The sequence below is a fragment of the Cicer arietinum genome, chromosome 8, assembly GCF_000331145.2.
Source record: "Cicer arietinum cultivar CDC Frontier isolate Library 1 chromosome 8, Cicar.CDCFrontier_v2.0, whole genome shotgun sequence".
Lineage (NCBI taxonomy): Eukaryota > Viridiplantae > Streptophyta > Magnoliopsida > Fabales > Fabaceae > Cicer > Cicer arietinum.
This window is the reverse complement of record NC_021167.2, coordinates 1,399,459-1,411,295: the sequence shown is the minus strand read 5'-3', so window position 1 is coordinate 1,411,295 and position 11,837 is coordinate 1,399,459. Positions and strand designations below refer to the sequence as shown.

Genomic DNA, 11,837 nt, shown 5'->3' with positions numbered 1-11,837 from the left:
TCCTGCTTCTTTTCAACATATATTTATTAAAATGTCATACTTACATACATAAACTTTTTTATAATACATATTACTTGGGCCTTGATTATATATAACAAATATTAACTAATTACATTTATCAAGAGTTTTTCATGGAATTACTAAAAAAAATTGGTTAAACACAATTAAATATTTTGATCTCATAAAAATATAAAGATATTTTCAAATGTGGATTTGATGGTAACATATTCTATAACAATAAGAGTCGTTGAAATATAAAATTTATATCAATTAAAAATTATTTTAAGACAAACATCACAAAATAGAGTGAAATAAATTATATTTATTTATTTATATATATAAGGCTACAAAAATATGAATGTTTTCTGGCTTATATTCGAAGGGAGTATATAAACTTTCTAACATTCTCTAAAATATTTTAAAAAAATTATAAGCACATGTATTTTTTTATAAGAATAAGTATTTTTCACCAACGATGAAAAAATTATAGATAATATGATTTTACATCATAAAAAATTTGAAAAGTAGCAAATATATATATATAGCCACCCCTACAAAGATATAAGTAACTGCACGGACTTTCTTCCTAACAACCTCTAGGCTCTATCAAGTAATTAGAGAAAAATGAAAATATCATACTCTTACAAATTGAAATAAAAATGGGTCTTTTTATTACTTTGATTTGTATGAACAGAGACGTTACCATACAGTTCTTGAAGCATTCATCCATACATTTTTCGATCCATGTTTGGTTCTAAAAAATGTACCCAATCATATCCCACTCTATGGTAATAATTAAAGGAATATGCATGAAACTAAGAAGAAATGATACATCCGTGTCTCCTTCCTTCTTTTGAGCTGTACAGTTAGGTTTAGCAGTAATGGATCGTAGATCGGTCAATGAATCAACCAGTTGACCTTTCAATGTCAAAACTAGGGTCATAGATTTGTCGGGTGCCCTCTTTGATGCGTCACCGCGAGATACTTTATTTCCTTCGCCCGTGTGACCACGAAAAAGAAAAGCCCACAAATGAAATGAGTACTAACGTCGGAAAAAAATAAACTATATTTTTCGAAAAGTATCACTGCACAAAACACAACTTCACTGCCATTATAAGAGCCTAACAAGAATGAGTTAATCTATGGTTTTTAAAAACTACACGATCTCCAGTATGAAAAATGTCTTACAACCCGTAAAAAAAACAGTTGTAAGCGTAATTCAATAAAAATGACTGATCGGACTTAGAATCCTTCCTCTTTCATAATCTTTTAAGGGAGTTGCTATGCAATTCAAAAATTTAACTAATTAATAAGAATCTAGTCAATCATCCAGAAACATTAACACGAACTGTTACTTTTCAGTTTATTGTAGAAATCGTTGAAAAATATCTCTTTAAGTAAAATAACAACAGCTACAATTGTTAATTTTGCTAAGAGATGAAATAGAACTTCCCTAACAAAAGTTCTTCTAATGTAGCCAACAATTGGTTTAAACTTTGTATCTGTGTATCTTTTACGATCAAGTGTGGCATATAAATTACAGTAATCTACCGTCTCACCATTAATTATATGTACAGATAGTCACCAAAAGGAAACAATTGAACAGAGGCAAGCACAAACGCATGCAGAAATTAAATTATCTACTTGTCATGGCACCAACTCCAAAAGCATTTATCAGGCACGGGGTTTACTTCCACTTTTGTACATGTTATCGATCACACTCTGCGCTCACAAATAAAATTGCAGTTAGTACTTTCAGTGAAACAGAAACTATGAAGTCATAAGGCAGATTCTGAAACAATAAAACCTTACAGTTAAAAGGTGCGCTAGAAAATTGAAGTTGAAAAAGAAATAAATTTATGCTATTAATGAGAGGCTAATCACCCAATTTATATATATTTTTGTTTTAATCCTCCAATTCCCAAAGGAATGGATTCGCCAGAGAGGTAAGTAAAGTCTCATAAAAAATTGTGAGGAGCCCATTCATTTCTATAGAACAACCTATACGCTAAATCTTGTGTCTCTCCAGAAAGTTTTGCATGTGTACTTAGCATTGACATTAGACATTCCAAATTATTTTAGGATAAACTACCATGTAGAGTGTTCAATTTCAAATCTGTTTTATACATAACTAATTAACTGCGTATATATGTGCACTCTGAGAAGAAAATAAACTTCCTTATTGATCATGATAGGGTGCTGGTTTATATACATACAAGCCAAGTGTAAGTGAAGTGACTACTATAACTAAACTGTGCCTAACTCATAACAAATACGATATTAAAGCTATAAATCAGGGAACATCACTTGCACTATGATTGACATCTAATATCATGCGAGCACGCAGCATCTAAAAACTGACTAATAGTCAACTCAATTAGATGAGATTTCTATACCTTTTTCATTTATATTTCCAGGTAGAACGAAAATATCCGGGAAGAAAAAAAATGTTCTATTTACGAAGAGGATTGCACTTAAAATAACCATTCTATTCTATGAAGTAGAAATGAAATTGTAATATGACAAGTTTTACCTGATAGTGTTTAAGCAACTGAGGCCTCTTCTTCTTATATGTTGGAGTGATAAGGTCACGTTCCATATCAAATGGAACTGGGTCAAGATGAACTGCTTTTATAAACTCGAAGCCTTTCAACTGCCCAAAAAATATGCATAATCCCATAAAGTTTCATGAAATTTACTCATGCATGCAAACACGTGCACATGTAGAATAGAATCAATTGGTGAAAACCTAAGACCATATACATGCCACTTTAATAATCCTTTGTACAAAATGATTTTGGGCCAGCCATCGAATCTTGGTTAATTATGCTAATATTTCATGTTAAAGACCATTTCAAACTAAAATCCATATGACAAGATAGTTGATATTTTATATTACGGTGAAAAGGTTGTTTTTTCAAAAAAAGTATGTTGTGTGGGAATTATATACACCCATGATAGTTGTAGAAAAACCCCTTAAGATTAATGTGAAACTTTATCAGGATGATAATGATATACACATACATGCGCTCCATACATAACAAACTAGTACAATAACAAGAAACTTAAATTAGATAGAATAAAACCTTCTTTTCCTTTCCAATCTTCGAGAGCTCTTCAAGTATGTAACCTTTTGCCCTAGAATCTTCACACAGAGAATTGAAGTCCATTGATATACCATTTTGCTCTGCCCAATGTTCAAGTGCCTGCTTTCTGGGGTTAACAACAGCAACAAGGAAGGCCTCAAAACTGTTTCCGTAAACCCATATCTGAGACAGTAGAGAAAAAGTTGAAATCAGCATGGAACAGAACAATTTGAGCTCGTGAAATGTATCTGTAAAGACTTTGTTTTTATGTGTGTTTTTTATCTCATACATATGGATGTCACAATGAATAATTGTACAGATACATGCCACAATAGTCTTATCTGTTGGACAAATGATTGTGCTGAACTACAGAATGTGGACACTATGTAAAGTAGATCAACACGCACCAGTATCTGTGCACGACTGCACATAAGACTATGGGCAACATGCACATGCGGTTGGTGAAATTTTAAATAAGCTCAGTACAGTTATAGAACTATATGTCCAGCAAGAAACAAGAATGCAATTTGGATTATGTTATGGCAAGCGAGAAAAATATCCCAGCCTAGAAGCAGACAAGTCTCCATAAACTGAGAAGCAAACTTAGGATCAGTCTACAGCCTGCTCATAATTTGAATTCCATAATTAAAAATCATCAAGCTGAGCTGAAAATATTTGCTGCTCAAGATTGACCCCATTTGTTTCAAGCCCATCGAGGACACCATTTCTTTCTGTAATTCTATAATGAACCAATAAGCTCATGAACTCTAGTAGTATGAGTAAAAATATCATCTTTTCACATATTTTTTTCAACTTTATATGGGCAATAAATTCACTACAAGCTAGGACACTAAAACCACTGGAAGGGTTCTCAGGACATACAGATTCAATAGAAGGAACTTGGCCGAAAATATTCTCCAGGTTTTCAACGGCAACATATTCTCCTTGTGAAAGCTTGAATATGTTTTTCTTCCGGTCAATAATCTTCATGCTTCCATTAGGTTGCCACTCTCCAATATCCCCTGTTGAAAAAATCACTCAATTTAAATGAATATAAACTTCAAAATGTGACCCAACAGCCAATTTAAGAGTATATAAAATTCAATTTTGGAAAACACGTGTAAAATAACCTGTATGGAACCATCCATCAATCAGAACCTCTTTCGTGAGGTCTTCACGTTTGTAGTACCCCGAAAACAAGGTATCTCCCTTTACACAAATTTCTCCTCTTGGTGTGCTTGCAAGGGCATCGTAACCCATTTCAGGAACAGATTCCAGACACGCATCCACATTTGGGACAGGAGGACCCACTGTTCCAAGCATTCCATGTTGATTTGGTAATGAGACAAAGGTTCCGGCACAGGTTTCGGTCAAACCTGTTTCCATTTCGATAAAGGCATATCAGAGAAGTCCATAGTCAAGTATAAGCTGTAAAGAAGTCAACACTCTAATATTTACGTTATCACACATGCTGCATTGGAGTGAAATTACATCAGAATAACTTGCACATACATTAAAGCTTAACCCTAAACATAGTATTAGCTAATACATCAAAACTAAAAGTATTAGCTAATTGTTACATCTCATCTCAAATTAACCAAGGATAGTTTTATACCAATCTAATTAGCACTTGAATGCAAAACTAAACTTAACTAACATAAATGGAGATTCAACTATATATCTGTGTGCACATGGCATGGTGTAAATTTTGATTTTCAAATACAGAAAGAGCATACCATATCCTTGTAGGACATGAGCACAGGTCACCACCCGTAAGTAACTTTCCACATGCACAGATAGGGGTGCTGCTCCAGACAAAATAAGACGCACTTTACCCCCTAAACCTTGCTTTACCTAATCAAGTTGCAAAACCAAATCACGATTAGCCAAAAAGAAAAGAACAATGCTGTCAAACTGGGGCTGGGAATTAACATTCACAAATGTTACTACCTTATCAAACACAATTCTGTCAAAAAGTGGAGATGCTGCCTCATGGTTATGCCCTTTCATCATCTTATTTGACTTACTGCAATAAATCATCAAAACTTACATTTAGAATATTGCAATGCTTATTGGAACAACCAATAATTAAATTTAGAAATCTAATTAAGAAACTTAACACTAATCTAAAAAGAGAATTTTTGCGTGATTTGATAATGGAACTCTCATAGTTTCCTAACATTTTAAAGAGGATTCATGACAGTTCAACAGTACTTACTATGAATAAGCAAAGTTGAATAACGTCTTCTTAAGGAAGCCTCCGGAAGAAATCTTCTGTGTTAAACCTGCATACCGAAGTTGAGATTCTGAATATACTTTTTTCTAGCTGGGAAAAGGGGTGGCAGCTCAGAAAAATAGGAAAGAAATGTGAAAAAAAAATCCCAATCCAATGATCAAGAAATAATTTGCATCGTAGTTTTGTTCTCTTGAGATCATAATGTGACCATCTACATCATACGATGCTATCTAAAGATCACTAAACGTTAACAATCATAAGAGTGTACCTGAGTACACTCTATCAAGTACACGGGGTACAGCACAGAAAATGGTTGGTTTTAGCTCCCCAATGTCTTCAATTAACAATTTAACATCCTGCAGCCATTGTGTACAAAGTTCAATCAATACAATAAATTATCATTCTGTAATGACCAGTCTAGTATATATACTCACCCCACGCCAGAAACCTATTGAGGCACCAAGCCATATAAATGTCTCCTCAATGACCCTATCAAAGATATGGGCAAGAGGAAGGTATGATAAGTACACATCCTTCTCTGTCAACTGCAAAGAAAGAAAAAGGAGGGGTGATTGCGTAAGTCAAACAAAGGACACTATTTAGTATCTTAAAATTGAAAGAAAAAAAAAATCAGGAGCTTTCAAATTAGATATATAATATGCATTCATGTATTTGCAACTTACAAGTGAAATATAAAAGAGAACTACTTACATTTTCATTGACACTCTCCAACAGCCGCTTAACCCCAGCTAAGAGGGTAATGATACTCTCATTGGATATCAATACTCCCTTGGGGTCACCAGTAGTTCCACTAGTATACATTATTGTACATATATCACTCCTTTTCTTCACAGGTAGATCAAAACTCTGACTTTCACCCTGAGGCAGGTATTAAAAATCAAATTAGAAAAGACAACACAGACATTACTTTCTGCTAGCCATACTTGTAATGAACCTTAGAAATAAATTTAATGAATATGTATCTATAAAAATTTACCCAATTCAACTAACCATACAATGCATGAGTTTCCATTTTGTTTTTTGAGACAGCATGAGTTTCCATTTACATGATATCATCCTATTTTTTTATTTCAATTGTGTGACAATTAAGTTAACTGATTGCTTCCCATACATTCCACTATTACTTACACCAACTACCAGTGGACTGAGATAGTGATACAAGTCAAACAACAATTTTTGCTGTAAAGGAGACTTGGAGTAATTGCAGGTAATGCCAATTAATTATAGAAGGAGTTGCTTTCGTGTCGATTTTACAGTTCATAGTAGAAAAAGAGTAATAAAAAATATAAAAATATATAAAATAACCCACCACTTGTAAAAATTCAGTCCATGAATATATTGTCAGTCCAAACTTTTCAACTTCTTGCTTTTGTTCAGCGGTAACCTTTCCGAAGCTCACAATTGCTGAATAAAGACATAAAAGTCATGGCTTCTTTCTAAAGCACGTGTATTTTGGCGAAGAAAGAAGAGAGTAAAAAGTACTTACTCTTGAGATATTTGGTTGCATTTGGAAATGTCTTCAATAGCTGAAATGTTTTAGAAACAAAGATAGGGATAAGACAGACTGTTCACATAAAAGTATACCTAACTCTCAGGTCCTCCCTAAAAATAAACTACTGTGAAATAGATAGATTATTTCAATAGATGAACCTCAGGTATCTTCTTTTCTTCTGCAAATGTAATTGAGACTTCTGCGTGGCATATAATAAACTCTATGGCCCCAGAACCTAAGTCATATGTATGAGAGTGTCAAATCCAGTGATAATTGTAAATTCAAATTAGAAAAGTGAATTTGAAATTATTCGGATGTCATGTTTTCTCGGTGAAGTGAAAAAGTAACCTAACAAAATTCTTGTAACTGATTATCAATATCTACACAATGGGACATTGTAGTGCTATGCAGAAGTTGAATTTTTCTCATGGTAGTAAATTCCGCACAAGTTATGATCACTATGAGAAAATTTATCACAATTTTAGGCAACTGACTAGTTTGGCAAAGGTTAAGAATTTTTCAAAATACAAAAAACTTTGCTCATAAAGTAGGTGAGATTTTCAAGAATGGATCAATGAATTCACTTATTTGTTTATAAAAAAATATATGAGGATAAAAACAAAAATTTATGTTTGTAAGTTTGTAATAAACATGTCTATTTAGAACTTGCATTTTTTTCTTTCAAAGTTATGAAAATTTGTTCATAAAAGAGGTCAAGTTTTTTCAAAGTGCATAAGTTAGTGAGCTTATTTATTTGTTGGTGAAAGTTAGCATACAATGTCATATTGACATAAATGTTGCAACTTTTCACACAACATCAAAGTGGCAAATATCATGCACAATAGATTGGAAACCAAAATTCAATTGCAGTTGATTAAAAGCATCATCACGATGTAGAAACATGCTAAACATATGCACAAACCTAAGGTATCATATAAAGGAACACAAAGAAGTCCATGAGCATTGCAGGCCTGCACATATTTGAAAATATGTTAAAACTTAAAAGCAGCTGAATGGAAGAAGCTCCGCAATATGTTGTTTAGTACAAAGTTTTGTTAAATAGCGGCTATAGTAACGCATAGCACTATAGCGTAGCAGAATTTGAACAAAACACTATTCCACAATTCGCGATTGACAACACTGCATGAGCAATATACACTAGTAACAGAACACTATAGAAAGTGGACATTCAAAAGAAGAAACAGAGTTTCAATCCAGAAAAACTTATCGTCCTTTATATTCAACAAGGAGGCCTAACAGCAAAGAACAAATAAAGAAAAATAAAGTAGACATAGAAATAAATAAAAATGAATTTAAAACAAAAAAAAAAACTACTATAATATAAACCTCAACAGGGTGTGTAAATGTAAAGGGGGTTAGAGAAGTACAAATACAGACAGGGCAGTTGGAAAAACAGATGTATAGGGTAGGAACCAGTTAACAGGGTGTGTAAATGAAAAGGGGGTTAGAGGAGTACAAATACAGAAGGGTGAGAAAACAACTGGTTGGAAAATTTGTAACCTAAATTGTTTCAACTGTAGATGAGAGTGTTTCCCTTGGAAAGGTAACACAACTCTTGATCAATAATCAGAAATATTGCTACTCTTTTCACTAACGCTCCAATTCTTTCTTCCAAAAACCCAATAATTGGTCCGACCTATCTGATCCTCAAGGAGCTGCTAGTGTAATCAGAGATGGAGTTGGGTTTTGGAGAAGAACAGATTCCACAAAGTGGATTGCAAAATCAGAAATTCTTTGAAGTGCAGGGAATCTGTTTGGCGGAGAGACTGCAACTTGCTTTACAAATTGATATTGTGAATATGGGAAGTGCCTAGGACTGATGTGCAAAGCCTCTACAATGACTTTGATTATAAGTTTTATGGAGAGACAAGAGGGCAGCATGTTGAAAAAGTTGGCCACATTGAACCGGACAGACTCAGTGGAGAAGTATGTGTAGAACTTCGAAATTTTGGTGCCACAAGTGAGAGTCATTCCAGAAGAAAACTCTTAGGATACTTTTTGGGGAACTTCAATCGGAAATAAGGTTTTGAATAAGAGTGCATAACACCGAGGAAGTCTGGACTCTCGATGCCATTGAACTGACTCAATACTTGGAAGAAAAAAATCACAATCACTCACGGCTGGGCTGGGTCACGCAATAAGGAAGTTTTCCCCAATTTTGGGCTGCATCAAGAAGGAATGCACTACAAGAACAAGAACTTCAATGGGAGCAATCAGGCCACGAGAGTCAGATTGGAGAGTAAAACAGGGGGTTGGAATTAGAAAAAACTTAAAAGACAACCAAGATGAAAGAAATTCTAAATAAAATGTACCTCCATGCTCATAATCCACTCTGCAGAATTGGTCCCATAAATACCACACTTTATACCCTGCAAACCAGCAATATATGAATTAGGCCATAAAAAAAAATATCACTAGAGATAATAGTTACCCGCAAAAATGAATTATCAAAATCATGGTCATATTCATATAAAATAAGACCTGCTTTGAACTCACAAGGCCGTGTTCTTGGTAAATGAATAGCGATTGAACTACTCACGACGCAGATAGTGAAATTATCAATAACTAGCATCCAAATGTGCCCGTCTATCCACGTTTTTTATGCTTTTTTTATTGCGCTAACGCGTGTACATATTTTATTGTGTTTCATTTTACGGGCTCCTTTTTGTTTAATGCAGTTGTTGCTTTTTATTTTTTTTAAATGCAGTTACTGATTTAGTACTACAAGTAAGAGAAAAGTGGTTAAGCTTGTATTAGATTAACAGTCACTAAAGGGCAAAAGAGGAAGAGGAAAAAGCCACATCAGAAAAGGCTATTGCCTTTATATATTGTTATAGATATACTTCGAGGAAATTAAATAAGAGGTATCTAAAGTTGTCAATTGCCCTAAACTATGCAAGTCGGCATTACACGGCAATGGTGATTGTAAATAATGAACAATCCCGCATGTACTAAGAATCCAAGAATTGGAATATCATACAAAGAAGAAAATGCTATTAAAAAAAATAAAAAATAAAAACAGAACAAAACAAGGTTTCATTTTCAGGTAAATAAGAGACAGAAGACTTACTTCTCCATAACCACAGCTGCGGATAGAATTTCCAACTTTCAACACAATGTCATATACTTCTTTGTAGGTTTGCCACTTGTAGTTGCCATGCTGTTAAGTGTCATGATAAAATGCGCATTTAAATGAGCCACAAGCCATAAATAGTCACAATGGCAAAGAAAATTTCCACAAAACAAGTTTTGTTTTATAATACAGTAACCAATACTTTACCTTTCCATCCACAATCTCTCGGGCACCAAGCATAGGATTATTTGGATATTTCTCAACAGACAATCTGTAAAACCACTATACAATCAGAATCGAAATGACTAAAATATCCTATCAATACAATCCCTAATTTCTTTTAAACATAGCAGAAAATGAATTAATCCATGACACAGACCGAATCCAAAATCAAGTGAAAAATTAAACCGCACAATCAAGTCAATCACCCTTCACACGGCATGCGCACTAAAAAAAAGTCAACGATATTTCTTCCATGTTCAATAGTTAATTCAATTCAACGTCTCAATCAAATAGTTACTAATTCCAACGAAAAATTCTACCGGAATGGTAATAAAATTCCGATCAGATAGCTCGATTTTGCAAATCAGTGAAATCATTCAATGGAAAAAAAAATTCCGATCTAGTGGAATAAAATCAACTAATTCCAAAAATGAAAAAAACAATTAAATTACGAGTGCATCGTGCAACAGAAGCCTATTTAAACTCAAGTCTTAACTATCAAATTCACATCACACATTCATGAAATAAATAAATAGAAAGAATTGAATATTCATTTTCATAAAAATTAAGATAATATAGTGAATGAAGATCAAAATCGAAGTGATAAACTAACCGGAAAACATCCCAGCAGCTATCAAGACCTTGAACAGGAGGCGGAAATCCATCCTTAGCGAAGATACTGCGATAGACAGGTCCTCTCGACGGTGTATCGCCACTAGCTTCCTTTGCTTTCTCGACTTCAACGATGAATCTGTTTTGCGCCATAGCTTTGAGTAACTGTTCCGATGGAAGAAGAAGAATGAGAAGTAGATGAAATTGTTAGAAAATTGAAAGAGAGAAAGAGAATATAAAAGTGAAGTTCGTCGAGTTTGAAGAAGAATGATATTTAGAGTGAGTAGGGTGGGGTGAGGTGGTTATGATATGAAGAAAACTCTGTATGGTTATTTGCTGGCTACGATAGTTTTAAACGAATTAGGTTTGGACCGGTCAGCAAATAGTACCTTCATCTATTACGCTACTTCTTTATTTGACTTTTTTTCTTTTTACTATTAAATTTCTTTGGATTTTCTTATTCTTCTTGTATTCTGTTATCTACGCCGCACTCTCGTTAATTAAATGTTACTATTATTTACCCGGTCAAAGTGTATGTTACCCTCGTAACTCTAATTTTGTCCAAAATAATTGTTCTATTTATTAACATAAAAAATAAAAATAAAATTCATTTATATATTTAATATATATAATGATTAAGTAATTCAAGAAATAATTTAAGGTATTTTCTTTTTTTGGAAAATACCAAAATAAATATATATTATAAACCATTTTCAACACAAAAAGTACAGAGAAAATAAAAGTATAGAGTGTTTAAGAAGGAATATAAGAGTTTTATATATATACATTCCTTTTTTATTTTATTTTTCTTTAAATGCCCTACTCCCAAATTAAATTTTCTGTCTACTTTTTGGTTTTAATAGAAAGTTGTTACTTGAGGAAGCCACCTCCGGAAGAGGAATTTTTTTTATGTCAATAGGAAGTCGTTTCCCAAGCGACCTCTAACTGCGTTTTTTTTTGTTGTTATATTTAAAAAAAACGCAATTGGAGGTCGCTTTTCCGGAAAACAACTTCCTATTAACATAAAAAATGCGATGTCACTTTCCCGTGACATAAAAAAATTTCCTCTTCAGG

The 11,837-nt window shown here is 33.4% G+C and overlaps 1 protein-coding gene across 1 annotated transcript; it reads right to left on the bottom strand.

Annotated features, from left to right (window-relative positions):
• Positions 1-1,338: 1,338 nt before the first annotated feature.
• On the bottom strand, positions 1,339-11,104 carry LOC101506057 (long chain acyl-CoA synthetase 4). The gene is made up of 19 exons (XM_004511462.4): positions 10,765-11,104; positions 10,137-10,200; positions 9,927-10,016; positions 9,169-9,225; positions 7,758-7,806; positions 6,994-7,070; positions 6,830-6,869; positions 6,653-6,747; positions 6,034-6,201; positions 5,757-5,867; positions 5,591-5,678; positions 5,305-5,371; positions 5,037-5,112; positions 4,823-4,940; positions 4,217-4,462; positions 3,969-4,108; positions 3,087-3,269; positions 2,534-2,653; positions 1,339-1,722 (listed from the first exon to the last, which is right to left on the bottom strand). Exons 1-19 carry the CDS (start codon positions 10,914-10,916, stop codon positions 1,675-1,677), a joined length of 1,989 nt encoding a protein of 662 aa, XP_004511519.1. The 5' UTR covers positions 10,917-11,104; the 3' UTR covers positions 1,339-1,674.
• Positions 11,105-11,837: the final 733 nt, after the last annotated feature.